Consider the following 25,456-nt stretch of genomic DNA (forward strand, 5'->3'; position numbering starts at 1 on the left):
GCACATGCCCTCTAATCCATGGCAGCATCCTGGTAAACCTCTTCTGCACCCCTCCAAAGCCTCCACATCCTTCCTGTACTGGGGCAACCACAAATGAATGTAATATTCAATACTTGGCATTGATGGCTATTGATGACAAAGCAAAATAACGCATCATCCCATCTAAAATCAACTCTCCAAAATATTGAAGAGCAGTTTCCCTCTGATCTTGATCAATGAAAAGGAAAAGAATGGATTTGTGACCTATTATCATCACAGGAAACATTGTCCTCCAGGTTACAATTTCAGACTTGTCTATAGCTGCTTGCTGGATTACAGTCCATACAGAATATCCAGCACTCACTCAAAAACTTACTGCCATTTCATTCATATATACTTTTGTGGATCAGTAATGACTACACAAAAAAATAGGTACCAAAACAGGCCGAATCTTTGGAAAAGACACTCCACGTAACATCTTTAACATTCATCCCCGGATCAAAAAGTTGTATCGAAAAGGGCAAGCACAGAAATCAAATTAGGATATGGTGACTGAATCATGTTTTAAAAACCATTTTTTTTAAGTGCCTATGTAGAATAATAGCTAAGAGATCCTGATCTTGTTATTATGCCTTTAATAATTTTTTTTGCAAAAAATCATGGACTGGGATCTGCAGGGTTACTTTGGGAATTGAAATGTACAAAAACCCAATTAGCACAGCTTCCCCATCTCCATCAGAGAGTTCAAGCCTACATTTTAAAAGAAAATTATCATTAAGTTAGAAAGATGAGCAAAGGAGATTAAAAGGTGACTTCTGGTTACATGTTAATAAACACTCTGCGTGTGTGTATTTCAATTATTTCAGGCATACATACACAACTCTAGCAGTAAAAAAGTGAAAAAATGACTGGTACAATGTAATTTTAGGAAGGCAGCCAGTTGTTCCCCAACATGGGCTCAACGACATGTTGAGTTACTGAGTGCAGTGCATGGGCCTCTGGAAATTAAGAGAATCATCAAAATGATACCTCCAGATTTGCCTTATGAATCACTGAGGCTCTTCTGCCACAGACAGGCACATGAAACAGACAGGGAGTGGAGAACGTAGACCACATGCAGGCAGATGGCATTTGTTTAATTTGCATCCATGGTCAGCACAGACATCGTGGGCAGAAGGGCTATTCCTATGCGGTACTGATCTAGGGTCTATGTTTTATTTCTTCCTGGCTACAGAAAGGCATGAAACATCGAGAAAGTGCAGAAATAATCAGGCAGAATAATATTAATGCTCAAGCATATGCATCAGAGGTTTAAAAAGAAGTCCATGAGTTATAAATGAGCAGGAAATATGAGCATACTCTTGTTTGGAACTACCAGTGTTTGGCTTCCAAACTGCAATAAGTCCTGAACCACTGTACGTGCTGACTAATGTAGAAATCACAGATAGACTCAGGAATCTGCTGGAGTCACAGTGTCAGGGCCCAGACTAGTTGAATACCCCAACATTTACCTGGCTAGGTCTGGTGCAGCATACAAACTCCCATTGATTTGAATAGGGATTGTAAGGTTTCATATTAGGAAGTAAAGAGTAAAGCATAGCAGTTTATTTTTAAATAAAACTGATATGATGTAATTATTTATAAATGTTTTAATTAACTGTGTAATATTTATAAGCTGTTAATAATTTAAATTATTTTAATTATTTATTTCAATTTTTGCAGTCCATAAAATGTTTCAGAATGACAGAAATTTAAAACCACCCATGGCATTGCTGGTAGTGCAATAGGGTTTTATTATATTTCTCAAACCATACGAATGTCCCTGCAACAAAGACAAAGACAAAACTTCAGCTCATCGAGGTCTATGCTGATTTACAGAAGAATCCCAATTTTCCCTGTAACCCACTCTCCCCAGATTCAATGACTCACCTACAAACTAGGGGCAATTTACAGTGCTAACTAACCTACCAACCATCTTTGGGATGTGGGAGGAAAACCCATGCAGTCACACAGCAAATGTGCAAAACTCCACAGACAGCACTAGCTGTCAGGATTGAACCTGGGGCTGCTGAGCTGGTGAGACAGCAGTTCAACTAGCTGCACCATTGGGCCACCCTATTAATCTAATTCTGCCAGCTGTCAAAGGATTTCGGGGGGGGGGGTGGGGGGGCGCTCCACTAGAGGCCATGCTGCTATTGAAACCTCAGCATAGAGTCCTGAATGCTTCAGGCTAACCCAGTTTCAATTTTGGTTTATTCATTTTTCAGGATCAGGATGTTGCTACCAAGGCCAACCATTTACTGCCCATTCTTAATTGCCCTTCAGCTGAATGGCGTGCTCTGTAGACGCAGACCAGAGATATTCCCCCTTGAAGGAATTAGTGAATTAAGAGGGTTTTTATAGCAATCCGGTAGTGTAGCAGTTAGCGTAACGCAATTACAGTGCGAGCGACCCGGGTTCAATTCCGGCACTGTCTGTAAGGAGTTTGGTATGTTCTCCTTCTCCCCGTGTCAGCATGGTTTTCCTCCGTGGTGCCTCCGGTTTCCATCCCACATTCCAAAAGACATACAGGTTAGGAAGTTATGGGCATGCTACGTTGGCGCCAGAAGTGTGGCAACACTTGCGGGCTGCCCCCAGAACACACTAGCAAAAAGATGTATTTCACTGTGTATTTTGATGTACAATGTGTCTAATAAAGATATTTTGTTTTATTGTGGTCATCACACTGCTGAAGAGTTTTGTTTTAAATCCCACACATGCCATGGTGAGATTTAAACTTAATTCTCCGTATTTCTAATCCATTAGACTATCCATGACACCACCGGCATTTTCCGACCTCCACAACCCAAACCAAGTAAGTGGTGTGAAGAGTCTGCTGGTGTGATACTGGATAGGAGGACTGGGCCATATAAGGTCTAGGTCATTACTTCTCACATCTTTGCATATGGATGGACTAGGAAAAAATCAAACTGTAAGCTGAGATATCAAACAGAAGGTCTTGTGTAAAACTCCCAATATTTACCATTGTTTTTCCTAATAATTAGGTCAGGACAAACCTGAAATACTGCATTTCATTTGTGTTGTTATATTGCAGAGAAAAGCAACAAGATTGATCCAGTTGTAAGGGGTGTGTGAAAAAAGGATCAACAAAAGACCAATTTAACTTCAAAATAGAAAGAAGCCATTGGGGGCTTCAATCGGGGGATATAAAATATTAAGTGGTACAAATGATAAGCTAATCCAGGAACCCACTACACATAAACACTTAAAAAAGTGGAATAACAACAAAAAATTGGATGAATTACTGGTATATAATGGCAAGAAAAATAGCAACAAGAGACGGTAAGAAAGAAATTATTGGTATAATTTGTTTTGGCCAATTATAAATGAGGGATTTGTTGAGTTTTGTTTTGCACCCTATTGTTCTTGGACTGGATTTTTTCCCCACCTGCTTTAAGAAGACCACTATCATCCCGGTACCTAGGAAAAAACAAGGTAATGTGCCTTAATAACCACCAACCGTGGCTCTGCGACATCCACCTACACAAGAATGCTTCAAGAGGCACGCATTAACTTCAGCCTCCATACAACCTTGATTCATTGCATTCGCCTACCACTGAAACAGGTCTATGGCAGATGCCATCTCCCTGGCCCTAACACTCATCTCTGGAGCATCTGGACAGTAAAGACACCTACATTAGACTATTGTTTTATTCATACAATACGAATATGGTTTCAATTTTGTAATTTTTTGGATTGAATAAATTTAAACTTGTCAAGTCCTATTCAATCCATTTTTTCTTTCATCCATCCAGAGCTGACTCAGCTTTTTCCACTTGGAAAAGGAAGGGAATAGTATGTTTTCGCGATCTATTCATTGATAACTGTTTTTCATCTTTTGAACAATCGTCTAACAAATACAATTTGCCTAGATCACACTTTTTTCGATATTTGCAGATTAGAAATTTTTTAAAAAGTTACTATACCCTCTTTTTCGCCACCTTACAAAACTGAAACTACAGAAAAAATTTTAGGTCTTAATCCTTATCAGAAGGGCTTGATAGCAATAATCTATGATTTAATTATGAAAGCACGTCCAGAATCACTGGACAAAATTAAGAATGAATGGGAAAGTGAACTCCAGACATCTATACCTACAGAGACTTGGAAGAAAATTCTTCATTTAGTTAATACATCTTCAATGTGTGCCAGACACTCGTTGATACAGTTTAAGGTAGTTCACAGGACCCATATGTCCAAAGGTAAGCTAGCTCATTTTTATAACCATATAAATCCTATATGTGATAGATGTAAATTGAATGTGGCTTCTTTGACACATGTTTTGGTCCTGTCCTCTTTTGGAAAAATATTGGAAAGACATTTTTAACATTATTTCAAATGTATTGAAGATTGATTTACAACGTTTATTTAATTTAATTTAATTATGAAAGTACATTTAAATTTGAAGATATTTGGAGTCCATTTATTCAATATTTTCACATGATGTAGATCCCCTTTCAATAACTTTCCAACTTAGAGGAATGGAATTGATGACATAATATTGCTCTGCTTCTACTGAGAAATTTTAGTCCAGTCTTTTTTTTTTCTTTTTTTTTTGTTTGTTTTTTTGGAAATTTTTCTGTTTAGTTTAGTTTATATTGTTTATAATTTTTCTTGTTGATTTGGGTTTTTTTTCCTTTTTTTAAATTTATATAATAAATCTTTTTCTTTCCTTTCTTTTATATTATATTCATTTACTAAGAGATCGTTGGATCTACAGATTTTTTTATACCTTATTGTTCTTTATGATTATCTATGCCATGATTGTTATCCAGATCTCTTTGTATTATATGTACAAACATTGATGCTATATATTAATCTGTATTAATTTGAAAACTAATAAAAAGGTTGAAAAAGAAAGACTATTGTTTATTGACTACAGCTCTACCTTCAATCCTATAATTCCAAGCAAACTCATCACCGAACCCCTAGACAAAAGACTCAACACCTCCCTTTGCAACTGGATCCTTGACTACCTCACCAACAGACCACAATAAGATTAGGCAGCATACCTCCGCCACAATTATCCTCAACACTGGTGCCCCACAAGGCTGCGTCCACAGCCCCCTACTCTACACCCTATACACTCACAACGGCGTGGCCAGATTCTGCTCTAACTCCATCCACAAGTTTGCAGATCATACCACTGGAGTGGTTTGTATCTCAAATAATGATAAGTCGGAGTACAGGAAGGAGATACAGAGCTTAGTGCTATGGTATCAAGATAACAACCTTTGCTCAAAGTCAGCCAAACAAAAGAGCTGGTCGTTAACTTCAGGAAGGGGGTAGTGCCCATGCTCCTGTCTACATCAACAGTACTGAGGTCAAAAGGGTTGAGAGCTTCAAGTTCCTAGGAGTGAACATCACTGATAGCTTGTCTTGGTGCAATCATGTTGCCGCCACAGCCAAGAAGGTTCACCTGCGCCTCTATATCCTCAGGAGGCTAAAGAAATTAGGCATGTCCCCTTTGACCCTCACCAATTTTTATTGATGCACCGTGACCACAAGTCCATCAGGCAGTGGTCAGCACGGAACATCCTGCAGGCACTACAGGAGAAGGACTCAATGGATACTGTGGCGTGGTTCCCTGAGCAGACTGTCCAGACCATCTGGCAGAATGTCTCATCGCCAGAACTCACCAACAAGCACCAAGACCTCGCTGGCTGGTGGTGAGAGGGGGCCCTCCCAGTCAGATCCTTCCTGTATGGTTGGAACCTCACTCCCAGCGCGTGCTGCCCCCAGGAGGACTGCACTGGGGATGAGACGATCACCCACCTCTTTGCGGGCTGTAGGCTTGCGAGGAGGGTGTGGCGAAAAATGCAAGGGTCCTTGTCATGGTTCATCCCCAACAGCAGCGTAACAGAGGATTCTCTGATCTATGGGCGGTTCCGGGGACATACACAGAGACGGACATCAACTCCTGCTGGAGGTCATCAACTCGGTGAAAGACGCTCTTTGGTCTGCCCGAAACTTGTTGGTCTTCCAGCACTGCGAGATGGCCGTAGGGAAATGCTGCTGGCTGGCACATTCCAGGCTGCGGGAGTACGTGCTGAGGGACGCACTGAAGTTGGGCGCAGCCAACTCAAAGGCTCGGTGGGGAAGGACTACAGTTTAGGGTTCTTCTGCCACTGGAGAGGGAGGGGCGGGGTCAGGGAGAAAGCCCCTAAATATTGTAAATACGGGACTGGGTAGTTTCCAGGGAGCCACACGTGTGGCTTCGGTGCTGATTTTTTTTCTATATAAAAAGGTAACACTAATGAATGATCTGTACAAGAATAGAAAGGCTTGCACTGTTTTGTAATTGTATATAGTTTGTCCTTTATTATGAATAAAGTTTATTTTGTTAATTTAAAAAAAAGCACCATAGAAAGCATCCTATCTGGATGCATCATGGCTTGGTATGGAAACTGCTCTGCCCGGTTCCGCAATAAACCACAAAGAGTTGCAGACACAGCTCAGCACATCACAGAAACCAGCCTCCCCTCCATGGACTCTCTACACTTCTCGCTGCATTGGTAAAGCATCCAGATTAATCAAAGACCTCACTATCCCAGACATTCTCTCTTCTCCCCACTCCCATCAGGCAGACTATACAAAAGCCTGAAAGCATGTACCACCAAGCTCAAGGGCAGCTTCTATCTTGCTGTTATAAGACTATTGAACAGTTGCCTAGTACATTAAGATGGATTCTTGACCTTGTCGTGGCCTTGCACCTTATTGACTACCTGCACTGCACTTTCTCTGCAACACTTCATTCTACACTGTGTTATCGTTTTAACTTGTACTACCTCAATACATTGTTGCAATGAATTGATCTGTATAAACGAGAAACAAGACAGGATTTTCACTGTACTTCAGTACATGTGACAATAATAAACCAATTTACCAATTTCCTCCAGCATCGTTTGTTGCCCCAAATAAGGATATCCTGGCATGTTCCTTCCAACTTTCCATCAACCAAAAGAAATAGGTATAAGCTCTAAGAATATACCCTTACATTTTATAAATAAGAGTTCCCACTGGTGTGTGATTTTATAAATCTGTACTCAAAAGCTCTGTACATTTTTTCCTGGGTATCCTTTCTGTCTTTATCTATACAAAAGCATTTTTTTTTACTTAGTACATATTCAGAATCAAAAGTAAACTACAAAGCATTGTATTCATCATTTAGTTTTAAAACAGCCAGTTAATTTGTACACATTCCAGGCTAAATTTTAGTCACAAGGACTGATGACCTTTAGAAGTTACCACTCCTCCCTTCTCTCCTGACCAGATCACTCCTGCCAGTGCTCAGCTCCAATTCTATCATATGGCTATCTAATTATCACTTGAGTATAGTGTGTAAAACCTGGGAAGTCCTTCTGAATTCTTTATTTTACTTCCCCTTTCACTTTCTCTCCCATCCATTTCTTTATTCTCCTACGCATTTCTTGTAGCTGCGCACTTCTCAGTGCTCCTCCATCCCAATTATCTCTTCACCGCATTCCAAATTGGGTTTATATATAGATAATTGCTTCCTTGCTCTATATCTATTCCTTCTTTTTCTAAGCAGACTGTTATCGAATGCAAACCAGTTTACAATGACCAGCAGACTGCTGGCAGCATTAGTGGCATGTAAAGTTGTGAAACAAGCTATAGTGTTTGTTCACAGTGTTATGTGAATGACTAGGTATTGATATTCAATACATACACTTAGTGGAGTATAACTGCATGTGGTCTCTTCAATAATTGGAAAGGGATAAGACTAGAGTTTTTTTTATTTGTTGGGGATGGAATTCAAGGATTTAGGCCTAATGATAATGAAGGACCAACGATATAATTTCCAAATAACAAATAGTGCGAGTCCTGGAAGGTGTTCCCATGCACCTGCTTCCCCTGTCCTTTTTAGTAGTGGAGGTAACTGCTTTGGGAAGTGCTTGTCAGAGTAGCATAACTGTGGTGCATTTTTCAGACAGAACACATTGGAGCCGGTAGATGCTAATGGAGAAGGAAATGAATATTTGGTGGATAGTTGGCTAGCTTCCAATCAAGTTGCTATGTCCTGAATAGTGTCAGGAATTATTGGGACAGCACAAATCCAGGACAATGGAGAGAATTCCATCATTCCACTGAATTGCGCCATGCAGTTGGTGGTAAGGCCTTAGGGTGTCAGGAGGTGAGTCACTCGTTGCAAGATACCACCCTCTGACTGGCTCTTGTAGTCATGGTATTTATGTGGCTGGTTTAGTTGAGTTTCTTATCAATGGTGACCCCATTCCTCCCCCCCCCCCCCCCCCCCCAGGATATTGATGATAGGGACTTGTTGAATGTAATAGCACTGAATGTCAAGGGTAGGCAGTTAGACTCTCCCATTACAGATTGTCATTGCTGCCACTTTTGTGGCACAAATTTAACTTCCACATCATTCCATTCCTGAACGTTGTCAACGCCCTGTTGCGTGTATACGTTGGTTGTGTTATTGCCGACGAGTTGCAAATGGAATTGAACATTGTGCAATCATTGGCAAACACCCCACTAATGACCATATGATGAAGTCTGATCATAGACAAAGAAGCTGAAAATGCTTGTATCGAGGAGGCTGCCTTGAGGAACTTCTGCAGAGATACCCTGATACAATTGATGATTGACCTCCAACAACCACAACCATCTTCCTTTGTGTGAGGTGCAGCTCCAGCCAATAGAGTGCTTTCCATTTGATGCTCATTGACTTCAATGCTGTCGCTCATGTTTCACCTCTAGAATTCAGGCCTTTGGTCCATGTTTGGATGGAATTTGAAGCTAAATGGTCCTGGCAAAACCCAAACTGGGCATCAGTGCGTAAGTTATTGGTATGTGTCATTTTATAGAGCTGTCTACGACACCTTCCATCACTTTGAGAGTAGACTGAGTGGTAATGAGCTGGATTGGATTTCTCCTTCCTTTTCTGAACAGGGCATACCTGAGCAATTTTCTGTGTTTATAGGGTATTGTTATTGCTGTAATGTACTGAGAAAAGCTTGACTCGAGGAGTAGCCGGTTCTAGAACACAGGTCTTTAGTACATTGGAAGAACTGCACTACAGTTTAGAATCTGTACTTTGGAAACAGATGAACCATCCAGCATTACAGAAGTAATGTAGAGAAGCATGAAAGTACATTAATTCATTGGCGTACAATAAAAAGGACTTTATTAAATTTTGATACTGCAATAACAGCCTTCTATTCATCAAAAATGGCACCTGGAACAGTCAAACTGCTCCTTTTGTTAAACTGCTTTTCTCCTTCAATGTGCAATATATTCAAATGGTACCCAGAGATTGTACATTTGGTGCTATGCTGAGATTTATGTCCAAACTGACCTTATCCACTTGGAGCAACACCTTCCAGATCTCTGGCAGTACACAATGATTGAAAAAAACATACAGCAGGTATTTATTCTTATAGAATTATAAAAATGTGTGATACCAAAGGAGACCATTCAGCATATCTTGTTGTGATAGCAGAAGAAAAAATTATTCATACCAATCTTACTTCTTATAGAGTAGGTCTATCAGCATTAGGTGCACACCCAAGTACAGTTTATCTGCGTTGAGGATTTCTGTTTCTACCACATTGCTCAGTCTCCTATTACCTTCTGAGCAAAATCAAAATCCTCTTATCCACATTATCAGGCCCTTTACAATGATATTAAATCACCCTTCAGTCTCCTTTGGTCTAAAGAAAATGAGTCCAGTCTATCCAATCTTTTTTCATAGTTAAAATTCTCTAATCCTGACAGTACCCTTTTACCCTCCTGAGTGCTATCACATTATTCCTGTCATCTGGTGACAAGACCTGTATATACCATTCTAGTGATGTAACTAGTAATTTATGTAGTTATAGAATGACCTTCCTGTTCTTATATTCTTTGGTCAATAAAAGGTAATTATTTTATGTCTTTTGACCACCCAATCTACCTGTCCTGCTACATACAGGGATCACATTCCAAAGTTCTTTTGTTCATTCACAATTCTCAACAACCTATCATTTATCATGCCTTCCTCCAACTCATCTTTGTTGGGATAAATTCTCTTTGTCGGGATAAATTCTTTTTGTCATCTTCCACCCCCCTGACCATTCTATTGACAACTTCCCATATTTTACAGTTATCTTCAATATAACTAAATATTTAACTTTTATTACCTGATTTGTTATTGTGAGAACATTAAAAAAAACAGGAAACAGGAGATGGGCCAACGGACAATAAGATCGGCAATGGGCCAATCAGCAATCAGATCATAATTGCTCAAGTCTTGATCTCAACATCACTTTCTCACTCTGTCCTCCGTAGTTCAAATGCCATCAATCTGTACCTTGAATACAGTCAATGACTGCACCTCCACAGCTCTCTTGGGTAGAGCATTCCAAAGACTCATGGCAATCTGAGAGAAGGTTGCCTTGAATCATTGGACTCAGATGTCTGAATGAAATCGTGACTTTTCAATCTGAAGCTATGACTGCTAATCTTGAAAATCACAAGGAGGGGAAATATCCTTGCAGCAACCACACTTTCAATCCTCCTAAAAATCTTATATTTCAATAAGATCACCTCTCATTCTCCTTAACTCCAATTGAGTATAGGTCAATCTTTCTTCACACGTCACTCTCTTTATCCAAGGAATCAACAATGGACCTTCTCTGCATCATCTCCAATGCAAACACATTATTTCTTAAATATGTGCACAATACTCCATCACCAAGTTGCAAAAGTTTCCTGCTTGTATATTCTATGCCTCTTGTAATAAAGGCTAACATTCCATTCTCTTATCTACTTTTCTGTCTAATTTACTGGACAATTACCCAGATCCTTTGGTAAAAGATTGTTTGGTCTGTTTTTTTTCCTTGACCAAGCTGGATGGAGCTTTGTCACATTCACTGAGGCAAGTTCATGCGAATTTATTTCAGACAAAAGATGTAGCCATATCCAAAAAAGGATACCAGAGGACAAAGTGTGTTTCTAATTGTTTTTGCTAATCATATTTTTCAAATCCACTTTATGTTGTGAATGTGAACATATTAATTTGCTGATTTGTCAGTCAATTTATTTCAGCTGGAGTCTTCAGAGCTCTAAATGATGACAAAATTCAACAAAAACTTTGAGCTGGGCTAAAGTACAAATCTTCGTTTGAAAATACTTAATCACTCACTCGTATACTCAAGAAGGATGTGGAAGAATAGGTTATTATGGTCAGATTCAGTAGGGTACACAGGGTAGGTTGTAGGGCGAGATTTGGTGGGTGGGGGGAGGGGTTGCATATTAGGTTGGATTGCAGGTCAGTTAATGGATTAAAAAAAACAGATGGGTGAAATAAACAGGTCAATCTTGGAATGAGCAGGTGTAGACTTCCCCCAAGGATTAGTGGCTGCACCTCAGCTATCACAATCAAATCACTGATTAGGAGGTTACAATGAGATCAGTTTATAGATTTAAGACGAGAGGGAAGAGATTTAAAGGGGATCTGAGCAGAAAGTTTTTCATGCAGGAAGTGGTTGAGTCTGGAAGGTGGTGGAGGTATAAGAGTCATGTAGACAGGCACTTGAGTAGGCAGGCCAGAGATGGATATGGACCTAATGCAGGTAGATGGGAGTAGTATAGATGGACGCAAAGATCAGCATGTACATGGTGGGCTGAAGAACCCATTTCTGTACTGCACAACTCTGATTCTATGAGCTGTGAATCAGCAGCTAGGTCAAGAGAGTGGAACATGGAATATAATGTAGGGAAGTGTGAAATGTTTTACATTAATAACAAGAATATAAAAGCAGAAATATTTCAAGATAAGATTCTTGCACGTGCTTGTGGACAGAAATGACAAATCTTTTAATGAATACATAACTTAGAATTTATTTTCAAGTAGTTTGGATAAATAATTATGAACATAAAGAAACATGAAAAACACAAGGGAACTGTTCATTTGTTAGTTAGCTTTGAAACACTGTGATGCTGCAGGATGACTAAAGTGTGTACCTGCTACATTACGTAACAAAATTAAGAGCTGTGTTGGTGTTAAAGTATAATGATTCAAGACAAAACATGCCAAATTCTGCAGGAGAATTAGATTTGAGAAGGCAGCCCAGAAATTGCCAAATCAGCTGGAGCGTAACAGTGTAAATATGAAGTCCTGCACAAGAAGATAATAATGTGAGTGGTATCACTATTACCCAGGGATATTGCTGGAACAATTACAACGTAACAAATCACATCTCTACAGCAGCAGTCAAAAGAAAAAATTGAACTGCTAAACTATAAATTCAACAACTGAAGAACAGAAATCAGTGAAGGTCTTGCTGAAACTTAATTCACGTAAAATCTGGAGAACAGAAGGCTCTGCCTACAGTATTAAAAATATTATTAGTGCTCACACAGAGTGGGTTGCCCAAAGAAAGGCTGTGGAGAAGGCAACTATGGGGTGAATATAGCGTTGCATACAGGATAGAATGGAATAAATCAGTCAGACTCCACCACATAAAACTGTGGCAGTTCAGATGTGCAAACATGTATCGACAATCTGGTCTCAGGTAGCACAAAGGAAAGTCAATGCAAAGATTGGATCAACAGGCAAAAATCTGGACAGTTGAGGAACAATCACATGCCGTGAAAAAGGAACTCTAGATTCTTTGTGGATTTATGGATTAAAGCAAATCAAGTAGTCTTCCTTGCTAATATTCACCACATAATTGTATCAATCTTTAACACATCCATCAGATTCCATCACCTTCAGCCCTTTGTCACTTCCACCTATCACTTCCCAGCTTCTGACATCATCCCCCTCACCTGGATCTGCCCATTATCTGCCAGCTCTTTCTCCACCCCTTTCCTCCACCTTTTTGAACTGGCTATCTCCCCTCTTCCTTTCCAGTCCAGATGATGGGTCTTGACCAAAAACGTCAACTGTCCATTTCCCTGCAATAGATGCTGCCTGACCCGTTGAGCTCCTCCAGTGTTTTTTGTGTTGCTCCAGATTTCCAGCATCTGCAGTCTCTCGTGTCTCCTTTTAACACATCTGTGGAGTTTTTATAGTTTGAGAAGCAGCCTTTAATTAACACATCTGCTTGTGAAGGGTTTAGTCAGCCTGCATATAACAATGTTATTAGCGATCACAAGTCATTAATTGCTCGATTACAAGACTTCTCACTGAGCGTGCTTAGTGAATACAAAGAATAATGGAAAAATTAGGCTGTGGAGGAGTGGCCAGAGATTGTCATGTACCTTCAGCCAAAAATGATGTGTATCAAAGATGTCAGTGAAAGTACCAGTCATCTCTTACACTGAAATGGTTATTAAAAGTTGTCTAACTCTGACCAGATAATCAGAATGCAAACTGATATAGACCTCAGGACACAGAGGCAGGAGAGCTGGAGACACCAATCTTCCAGCTTCCATAGATTTAAATTTATCCAAAACTCCAAACTTGTGCCTCCATTCAGTGATGGCCTTTGTATTTGCTGGCCCATGTTGGTGTCTAGCTAATTATCACCTTAATTTTTAAAAATCTCTTCTTTATTGGTATTGGTTTATTATTGTCACTTGTACCAGGGTACAGTGAAAAACTTGTCTTGCATACCAATCGTACAGGTCAATTCATTACACAGTGCAGTTACATTGGGAAGTATTTACTTCAAATATATCCAAGGTCTTTCCCTTAGTTTTTTCTACCACTCCTTCCAGTATTACAATCCTCTGAGGTACTCAATTCAATTCTGGTCACTTGTGTATACCTGATTCTTATTGTAATCTAAACTCGGTGGGACCTTAAATTCTGAAATTCCACTCTAAGTCTTCCTACCTCTCGCAAAAATGCCCCTTAAAATGCTTCATCTTTGTTAATATCTCCTTTTATAGTTCAGTGTCAAATTATGTTTGAGAACTCTTCTGAAAATACTTTGCAATATTTTACTATAGAATAAATGCTATATAAATACAAGCTGTTTTTTGTTTGGAAGGTGTTGGGAAGCAGATTCAGTGCAATGCACATTCTCTGAGAAAGTTGCAAGGAAGGACACTCAAAATCGTGAGGTTCAAGAAAACAAGGGAAAGGGTGCAAATAAATTGTTCTTCGAAAAGAATATTGGAAGGCAAGGCCATAGTAAAGCTAAATGAGTTTATGCTGTAACTGAGTATAAAAACAAATTTTTGTTGATTTGAAGTTATTTTCATTGGAATATTCCATGCATATCCAGACAGTCCATTATAGAAGGATAATATGGAAATGGAAGAAATACCACAAAGATTTGTTGGCAGGATACCAGGAATGAGAAGTTATGGTGCTGAAGAAAACAAAGATGGGAGATTGAGCTTTTTCAGTTGGTATAGAGAAGCTTAAGAACATTACATACTTCTAGCATATTTTCAGAAGGAAAATATTAAAAAAGTCTTTCTACCTGTTGGTAAATTGCTAACTTAACATTATCACAAATGAGCAAAATGTCTATCGAATATGTTATACCCAGATATCCATGGGACAGAGTTTAACGTGAATTAAACTTGATTTGAAAAAGAAGAATACAGAATGTTGTATGGGATATTCAAATTGGATGTGGTACAACAGTGAAATAGCAAGTCAGATGTGAACTGGCACAGAGAAATTAAGTTTAAAAGTAAACTATTGACTTGCATCTATGCAGCATCACTCAAATGTTTTACAGCCAATGGAGAAGACTTTGAAGCATACTTAGAGGTGTGGTGAGGAAATTTCCCACAAATCCACAAATAATTATTTTGAAATCTCCACCAAGTACTGTGCAAGAAATTGTTGCAGATTAACAGCTCAAGGAAGTAATGGTTTGATCATTCTGACTACTGCCACTTTTATCCAGAGATAGCCACATCACGCACTGACAAGGCAGTTATAAGATCTAAAGAATGAATTTTGTAGAAGTGGGGAAGGCTAGGTTTTCTGACAAGTCATAATCCCCACTGGAAGTGCAGCAGGGGAGGAACAGCACCTGCTCACCTGCATGAATATTAACCTCTTGCAGTTTTTTAGGACTACCTAATATGAATGATGAAGGCAAGTCTTTCATGTCACGATTCCAAGTTATCCAATTTAACCTACTTCCTGTGTGCTTTGGTATCATTTTTTGTTCGATCACACTCTGATGTTTTACAGCATTAAAGATACTAGATAAGTACAAGTTGTACTGTAAGAAAGAAACTTTTGGACTGCTCTACTATCTCCAGTCTATTCTTCTCAGGAACAAGAGGGAAAAATAGTTAAATGTCCTCTCTAAGCTCATAGAGGATGCATCTGCAAGTATTCCAAAATCCCAGCCATAAAAAAACAAATTGCTATAAAATTTCAGATTTGGTGGATCACCTTGACTTAACACTTGTGGCTATGGTGAAAACTACTGACTCTTACTCCACAATGACAGGCAAGCTTGGAAACAACTAATTTCTTGCACATCCTTGTGTACAGAATTTCAATGGAGAGCTGCCTATTAACTTTAACTTTGCTCTTTCCTTTAGTCTACAAGTATATTCTTCTAGGGAACAAATTCCTCTGTGGTCCAATATCTCAGTCAGGTTTCTTTTTTCAGCCTTGCTCAATTGGCCATCCTACAACTTTTAGAGATTGGTTTTGTATTACAAGACAGATAAGCTGAATTGAAATCCCCTTTCTGTCCTCTGTGAAATATATAAACATATTAACTGATTCTCATGTTGTAGGAGCTTGTCATGTTCAAATTGACAGCTGCATTTCCAACATTAAAAACTCTAATCAAGGACTATTTTATCAGTCGTAAAACTTTTGATGCATCCTTAAAGCAGCAAGAAAGATGCTATATAAATGCAAATGTAACTTCTTTCCTGGCTACATCCTGCCCTTTGCCACCAACATCTGGAAAAACAGTATCTGTTTCCACATACACTGATGACATTCTGCACCACCACCTTCCTTCACCTCTCTTCTGTTTCTCTAATTTGTTTGACAAGCAGAGGAAAGCAGAAATATCTTTCAAAGTATACTGGGAAGACTGAAGCCATCATCTTTGATTCCCATCACAAATTTTGTTTCCTAGTCAATAATTCCATCCTTCTTACTGGGATATGCCTGATTGCTTACAACTTTAGTGTCACACTTGGGCACACATCAAGATCAGAGATTTCCACATATCAGACCACCAACATTGCATAACTCTCCCACTGCCTCAGCTCATCTGCTGCTGACATGAATGATAGAGAAATGGAGGGCTATGTGGGAGGGAGGGGTTAGATAGATCTTAGAGCAGGATAAAATGCCAGCACAACATTGTGGGCCAAAGGGCCTGTGCTGTTCAGTAATGTTCTATGTTTCTATGAAATCTTCATCTTTGATTTATCCAGTCTCTCAATTGCCCAACCAGCCTCACTCGGTTTACCCTCTTAAAATGAAAGTCATCTCAAATTCTGCTGTCTAAACTCACACCAAGATCTTTTCACCCATCTGTCTTCTCTTTGTTCTGGAATTTAATTGTTCCAGTCTTACTGGTCATGTCTTGTATTGTCAAGGCACTGTGGTCCTCACAGAATCTCATCCCTTCTTTCCTCTTTTAATACATGCCTTAAAATATACTTCTTTTGGACATTAATGTTAATATCACCTTCTATGGCCAAGCAACAAATAGTGATTGGAAACACTCCTGCAGTGCACTTTGGAACAATTCACTACATTAAATTTGCCATATAAAATATTAAAATATAATTGTTATTATTCTAGTTGTTATGTAATCAAACAAAGAAAAATACAGATCTTATAATGAAAGCATCTCAACTCGATATCTTTAATTACAGAGCATTAGAAACCTTTCAGAAAATATTTTCTTCTCTATACTGTAATTTCTAATGTTGGTAAATGCAGTAAATAATTGATTAACTTGTTTGATTAAACTTAAGAGGGTTTCTTGCTATAATGAATACTGATTTTGCTGATTGGTATTTTTAGATACATCTCCTGTAGGACATCACTTAGGAATTGAAACTCATTGACTTCAATTAACTTTGATTGTTTATAATTAAATCCAATTAAAACAAAAGATTTTAACCACTTTCAGGAATACTGAAAACATATCCGTCAAAGTAACACTTCAAATTATCACATTCAATTGGCAGGATTCTCTTGTAGTATTGTTTAGAATCATTGACATGACCTTATTCCTTTTACATCCAAGTGATTTGAGATCATCCCTGTGAGAATGAACTTTAGTGGCCAAATTAAACATCGCAGCATGTGGTTCAGAATGAAAGCACATTGTTAGTTTTGCTATTCATGATGGTCGATGAATTGAGAAATGAAATGTTTGTTTTCATTTGGCCTCAGTGCTGTCATTCTCTTCCACCGTAATTTTGAGTCACAAATTCATTCCAGAAAATATGCACATTTTTGCATTATGTTATACGGACCTTGGGCATCACCTCTTTCGGTGGTCATGGGAGAAAATTATCAACACATCAAACCCTGCATCAACATGGGAAAAAGTTAACAACCCATTATTATGATATCCTTTGATAATATCTCCCAAAGAGTCTGCCTAGGAGGATAAGGATGGAAAATGTGCGGGGGAGCTTCTTCAGGTCATACTTCCTCCTGGCTTGAAAATGCTTCATGGTCATCATCTTTAATCTAAAGCCTGGGTCTCTCTGTGTAAAAGTATCGGAAGAGTACTATCACCAGATGGACTGGAATGGCTCAGGAAGGTGGCTCACCATCAGCTTCTCAAAGACATTTAGTGATGAACAATGAATGCTGACCTTCCCAGCAATATTAATATCACTTATTTGGTCATTGACTTCAGGAAAAGGGGCGGTGTACATGCACCTGTCTACATCAATGGTGCTGAGGTCGAGAGGGTTGACAGCTTCAAGTTCCTGGGAGTGAACATCACCAACAGCCTGTCCTGGTCAAATCACATAACTGCCACGGCCAAGAAAGCTCACCAGTGCCTCTACTTCCTCAGGAGGCTAAAGAAATTTGGTTTGTCCCCTTTGACTCTCACCAACTTTTACTGATGTACCATAGAAAGCATCCTATTTGGATGTATCACGGCTTGGTACGGCAACTGCTCTGCCCAAGACCACAAGAAGCTGCAGAGAGTTGTGGATACAGCCCAGTGCACCACGGAAACCAGCCTCCCCTCCTTGGACTCTGTCTTTATCTCTCGTTGTCTTGGTGAAGCAGCCAGCATAATCAAAGACCCCACCCACCCGGGACATTCTCTCTTCTCTCCTCTTCCATCGGGTAGGAGACACAGGAGCCTGAGGGCACGTACCACCAGACTTAAGGACAGCTTCTACCCCACTGTGATAAGACTATTGAAAGGTTCCCTTATACAATGAGATGGACTATGACCTCACAATCTACCTTGTTGTGACCTTGCACCTTATTGCACTGCACTCTCTCTGTAGCTGTGACACTGTACTCTGTACTGTTGTTGTTTTTACCTGTACTACATCAATGCTCTCTGTACTAACTCAATGTAACTGCACTGTGTAATGAATTGACCTGTACGATCGGTTTGTAAGACAAGCTTTTCACTGTACCTCGGTACAAGTGACAATAATAAACCAATACCAATACTAATAGAAGGCCAAAATTTGCTGAACATGCCACCGTGAGATGAACATTTCCTGACCCCTCAGCTTCAATTATTTCTGTGCCATTAAATGCTGGAAGAATGAGGCTATAATGGAATGAATTAAAAGACAGAGAAAAGAATGACTTACATTTATGTAACCCCCTGCCCTGCCCTCCCCTCCGGCATTTTTCTTTCAGGATTCTGCACAGCACTTTGGAGCCAATGAGTTACTTTTCTCTGCTGGAGTATAGCAAATGCAGCAAGCAATATACAGAGAAGAAACTCCTGCAAATAGCAATAATGGAGATACAAGAGATTGTAGATTCTGGAATATGGAGCAAAAAACAAACTACAGGAGAAACTCAGCTGGTCAGGCAGCACCATGTAGAGGGAGATGGACAGTCAACATTTTGGGTCAAGACCCTTCATTTGGACTGAAAGACCAATTAAGTGCAATAAGGTAATGTCCAGATGAAGAACAATAAGATAATTCTCCTTCATTCCCCACTTTCCTCTCCTATCAGATTCCATCATTTTCACCCCTTTGTCACCTCCACCTATCACCTCCCAGCCTCTCTTGCTATTTCCACTCTCCTCTCCTCCACCTGCCTATCATCTTTCCTCACCTGGAACCACCTATTGTTTGTTAGCTCTTGCTCCACCCCTTCCCCTCATCTTTTTATAATGGCTATCTGCCCTCTATCCTTCAGTCCAGATGTAGGGTCTTGACCTGAAATGTCAACTGTCCGTTTCCCTCCACAGATGCTGCCTGACCTGCTGAGTTCCTCTAGCACTTTGATTTCTGTTCCAGATTCCAGCATCTGCAGTGTCTTGTATCAGCAATAAGACAATGTTGTGGTAACGCAAAATGAAGATGAATATTGATGAGGACACCAAGAATGATTCTTTTCCCAAATGATGGCATGTTTTTTTTAAATATATCCAACTGAGGGAGTGGATTGAGCTTCAGTTTAAACTCAAATCGAAAAAAATGTGACCTATTAAAATGCACAGTCTAAATTTTTTATGCACACGTCTCTGGAGCAGGGCTTGAAACCAGAACCATGTGATGTTTCAAATGGGGAACAGCTCAGAAACAAACAAACTGCAAACAATGAGGAACTAAATTAGGTAACTTACTGTCAAAAAGGAAAAAAAATGAGAGAGAAAGGAGATTGAAATGAAGCATAAAATGTAAGATGTATAAAACCTCGAGGATCAATTTACTACCTGGAGGAATAAGACTCCACAGTTTCAATTATTGCCCTTCTGGTTCTACAAGGTTGATTGGTATATCAGGATCATTAATCACCCATGAAAGAGCAACAATAACTTTCTGGAAAGCATAAATTGTATTATCAGTGCAAATCCAAGGATTTCTGGAAACTCACAGGAAGATTAACACTCCCTTTACAGAGCACCTAGCATTTTCTTTTACAATTCACTACTCATGGTCCCTCTTCTTCTGCACAAATTTCATGTTGTTTTTTTGTTTTTACATACAAACAAACACAGTTATTTTTCCAGCAAATTCTGATTCCATTGTCTCTAGTTTTAATTGTTGTGCTCCATGTGTTAAACAGACAAGACTGGGTAAACAATTTCAACAATTTAGTCAAAACAATATTACACGAAGGCATAATGTAAATCTATGCGGTTGCACATGTGACACAATGCCCCACTCCTCGCCAGCTGTGTGCAGGCATCAGCTATCTGCCATTTGCCATTGAAGATTGTCCTTCAATTTTCTGCTTTGAAAGTTAAAGAGGTGGAAAATTTAATCTAATTAGCCGCTCGGCTGCAAGAACACCTCCTGCCTGTCAGTAATGGCACTACAAAACACATGACTCTCGGAGAATCAGCAACCAAATCTAGCAAAAGAAGTGGGGGAATGGATAGCGGATTGTTTCAAAATTCAAATTTATATCCATTTACTTCTCATTATTAAGATCCTCACAAGGTCAGAAGAGCTCAATGCTTTGCTACAGGAGAAGGTAACAGTTTAGAATGAATGTCAGAAACTAGGATGGAAAATTCACTGAATCAAAGTGTCAATATGCCACAGAAAAATACCATCCAGCCGATCGTGCCCATGCTGGATCCTTGTACAACAATCTATTCTGTCCCATCACCATTTTTTTTTGCCCATGGCCCTGTACATTACTTTCTCTCAAGCACTTGTCTAATTTCCTTTTGAAAGACCCCATTTTCATTACCCTTGCAGTGAGTTCCAGATCAGATCACTTGGTAAAAATGGTTCTCTTCACCATCCCCTTGTATCTTTGCATTTCGTTTGAAATTGGTTCCCAATGTCCAAGACCCATCTACTGGTAGATTAGTGAAAGGTACTGCAGGAAGACTGATCAAATCTGCTATGATTTTTCATTAGGCAATGTACCTACCGAACAGCTTTTTTTTTAAAATGGAGAAAGTAAAACAGAATAATGGAATTTTAAGCCACAATGGTGATTGCATCAGCCAGTAAGTTGGAGGTGGGACAGGGGATACAAATCACAGAATCAATTGTACAACAAACAAAATAAAAATCAGAAAACAATGTCTTTTTAGAGTGCAGAAGAAATAGAAATTACACAGACTTCTTCCAATAAAAGCAATGTAGCAACTCCAATGGACAGAGAAAAGCTGCATAAATTACGCACGCTAAATGAATCTCATTCTCTTAGAGTAGAGTGGTCACCGGGCTTGATTACCCAATCATTTCCACTCTAACAGGTTATAGCATCGAGACTTTATGTAGCCTATTTTGAAATAGCATCTGAACAGATGGTCTGATAGTAAAGCGGTGGACAAGAGTAATAATGTTTATGTGAGAGTGTGGTAACATACTGGAGATAATAGAGCTCATGTATACAGGGCTGGGAGAGAGCATAAAGGGAACAAGTTTACAGTTAGAATGACAAAGTGCCCCAATTCCTAGTGGAGTAGCAATCACTGTGTTTGTTTGAGATGGTTCCCCATTGCGAAGTATGTCACTGCACCTCCTAATTACTCTGGTCATTCTGTTGCTTTGCTTTGCTTGGAATCTGTCACAAGTTAAGCAATTTATGCAAAAAGTGTGACAATGTATTTTTGTCCGATGCTACACCCAAGTTATACCAAGAGTATGAAACAATTTGTGTTTATAATAAAGTGCAGAAGGACAAATGGCATTGCAGTATCACAATAATACCACAGCTAAACCTTGGGGTGGGAATCAATGTCATAACCACAGAAATGCGTGTGTTCCTGCTGCTTTGAAGAGAAAAGTCTTGGAAATGGAATTCAAATGTGAATTGTATATTTTAAAGCAGACCTTTGTGCTAATGAGTGTTGGCAGATTTCCTGGACCTTGGTAAGTTCTGCTCACACAAGGAAAGTAAATCCTGTGGTGAATATGCTATAGGATAGACTTTATGAACACATGCTCTTTGGCACCTGTCACAGGCACACATTTGAAATCTGGGCTCACAGGATATTCTACCCATGGATATTAAGAGTATCCAAGATTGTAAAATGTGCCCAAGTACAGGTGTACACAGCTTTCGTTACTGAAGTGTTGATTGAATTCTGCCCTAAATGCTCAAGGATATCATTAGATTCTGTACATTGCAATATTCTTCTTTCTGAAATGTCATGTCATTTTTTTCCATTCCTTAATGCTCAAGGTCACATTATCACCAAAAACTATCAAACATGATCACATCAAGAGGGAATCAGAAGAAGAATAATCAATTAAAAATACTTCTGTTATGATTCTGCCTATTGTGATTCTCTTGGCAATGTTAAAGCAACAACACCTTGCTGTTTTAAATGTGCAACAGCAATGCTTAATAATCAACTCAAAAGAATTTTGCTGGAAACACAAGCTCAAATGTGTTGCTTCTCTATGCTGGAGGAATTGTGAAATTGTATTACTAATGCATTAAGCTCATATTAACAACTCATTAAGGCAAGAGAACTCCATGGCATGACTGTCAAGACTTTGAAGTTGTCTCTGAAACTTGATAGCCAATAGTTCTGATCTAGAGCTGTCAAAACAAAGGCTTCTAGTGGTCACAGTATGTGTCAGATTGACATGTTTAAATACTTAACCTGTAAAACCCCGTTTGTTTTAATAACAACATCTGAAAAGATATGCCTATCAGGCCAGCACTATCTGCCACCCATACAGCCCTGCTCCTGCTTTGACCTTAATTAGGCCTGCAAAGCTCAAGTTGATCAACTTATTATAGGAAGGATATGGAGAGAGTGCAGAAGAGATTCTCCAAGATGTTGCCTCCTTTGGAGTGTATTATGTATAAAGACAGTTTGGACAAACTTAGATGGCTTTCTCTGGAACGTTGGAGACTGAAGGGCAACCTGATAGAAATATATAAAATTATGAGAGGCATAGGGAGGGTCTTTCTCCCCCAGAGTGAAAATGTCAAATATTGGAGAACATAGGCTTAGGAAAGACATGCAAACCTTATAGCAGACTTGTGAGGCAACTACACAGGGAGTGGTAAGTGCCTGGAAAGCACCATCAAGGGAGGTGGTAGAAGCAGATATGATAGCAATGTTTAAGTCGCTTTTAAACAGGCAGGGAATAGAGGGATATGGACCACATGCAGGCAGGTGGGATTAGTTTAATGTGGTCATGGTCAGCATCGACGTGGTGGGCAAAGGGCCTGTTCATGTGCTGTACTCTACATTTCTATAAATTAGCAGTCCATCAGTGAGGTGGGATTTGGCTGGGCAGAGCATAGGAGGAATATGGATGGGATATGGTTATTGAGCAGAATTCTTCAAAATCTTACTTTTTGGGATCTCCATCTCTTACTGTCTGGTTCAAAATTGAACACAGTCAACTTCAATGGCGAGGGATGTAGGGTTGGAGAGCAAATTCCTTTCTCCGCCATCTTAAGCTCACACCCATTCTATTCCTGTCAGAACTGTAGGGTTAAAATTGACCCGAATGTGGAATGTTCGTGCACAACTGTAAAACTGCAGTTGTCTTTCAGAGGTACATTTCTATTACAGCTTATTTGATGAACAGTTCCACTTAGAGATCTTCATAGTTGATAAAAGTAAATAGAGTGGATACAAACTATTTAGTCAATAGTTACTGAATCTTTCCAATGTATGAGCATATTGTATTATGTCTATTAATAAATTCTGGTAGCAGAGGTTTCATTTTTCAAGGAAAATCTAAATACTTACAATATACATGTCTATAGTCTCACGATCCAATGTACGGGTGACAATGATTTGTCCAGACTGATCATTGATTTTGAAAATGCCCTTCGGTTCCTCATCCACACCCTTCCCATGAAGTTGAAATTTGATGTTATCTTTCTTGTCAGTTATTACCTGGAAAATACCAAAATATATATCATTAATTACAATCCAAAAAGACCTAATTTTGTATGAAAAATGATAAATAACAAATGCTAAAATCTCGTTCTGAATGCCAGAGTTAAAACATACCCACATGCAATGTGAGTTTATATAGTTGCCAATGCCAATACTTCCCAGCCAATATTTCACCAACAGTTTCACTTTGAGATCTGAACAAGTGGTGTGACAAACTTCATCTCATTTCCCAAGATGTTTAAAATAGTTTAATCCCAGTATAGCTGATAAATTCAGGGACAGAAGTAACTGTAAATAAAATGCATTAGAGGTGGAGGAGAGGGGCAGAGGTTAGTGAAATTGTTTTAGATTGTAAGTGCGAAATGAATATCTGTGACCAGTGTACTCAACTCCCCCATTGGCTCTAAGAATTTGGATCTAAATAGGCGGAGGTAAGCACAACCAACAACTCATCCTCTCACATAGGTGCAGTGCTAGTTATTTCATCATCATCCTCCCTCAGCCTCCTGAGTGTCGATGAATCTGGAAATACAAGAAGTGGCAGTCCTTTCAGTAAAGCAGGATATCAGGGCAATTGTCAAATTCTTAATTGTTCCACATGACAATAAATCAGTGCTAAAGGCACAAGACAATCTAAATTGTTTTCTTTCTCACAATAGTATTCCAATTGCTGCACTCAGTGACTAAAATCCATTGACCGTGCTTTTGTTTATTGTGGCAGAATAATTATTATAAGTGTACTCAGTACACAATTTTGGCCAGATTAAATTGTGCTCCTAATATCTATTTAGTTTACTGGATTTATTGGCATTGCAAATGAAATCATTTAAAATGAGTTCTAAGTGTATTATTTGCAACTAATTTAAACACTACCAAACATACAAATCAACTTATTTTCTTTGGCATTGTGTTTAAGGGGACTGGGCTTACAAAAAAATGTGTTATCCAATAACTAATTTGCTCTGCACTATAGGTGATTATTTCAAGTTACATTCATTCTGCACTACGAGAAAGGCAGCACTTGATATCTTTCTGAAATCTAGAAATGCACTGAGATTGGTGCCTTGGTAAATATCTTGCCTTCAATTATTACCAGATTCAAACTAAGAATGACAGTATACGATACAGGCAAACCATTGCACAACTTGGCATTTTCTATCACACCGCAGGTGGCATCTCCTTCACAGTTTCATGAATATTTCAAAACGTTTTATTGGCAGACTTTTATAAGCCGTAAAATGCTCTTTCAGCAGATCATTGCACTGTGTTTAGTCATTTAACTTGCAAGATGGGAATCTACAAGGTAATAGTCAAACTAATTTACACTCTCTTGATAAGTTCATATTATTAATGTTAAATCAATCCTATGTACTGTATTGAATCTCAAGCCAAAATTATGATGCCATCAATAAGGTTTAAACATATCTATTTGTTGTTTATATAATACTGGCTGATTGCCCAAGATCATGTGATCTCAAAGGCTTCTTTCACAG

General features: G+C 39.0%; 1 protein-coding gene across 1 annotated transcript in view; it reads right to left on the bottom strand.

Moving 5' to 3' along the window:
* cdh13 (cadherin 13, H-cadherin (heart)) overlaps window positions 1-25,456 on the bottom strand; it is a 578,498-nt gene that overhangs the window by 423,714 nt on the left and 129,328 nt on the right. Inside the window, exon 4 of the mRNA XM_052028448.1 lies at window positions 23,811-23,960. Coding sequence (XP_051884408.1) covers window positions 23,811-23,960 — 150 coding nt within the window. The remainder of the gene's footprint in view (window positions 1-23,810; window positions 23,961-25,456) is intronic.

This window comes from Pristis pectinata, chromosome 13 (assembly GCF_009764475.1).
Source record: "Pristis pectinata isolate sPriPec2 chromosome 13, sPriPec2.1.pri, whole genome shotgun sequence".
Taxonomy (NCBI): domain Eukaryota; kingdom Metazoa; phylum Chordata; class Chondrichthyes; order Rhinopristiformes; family Pristidae; genus Pristis; species Pristis pectinata.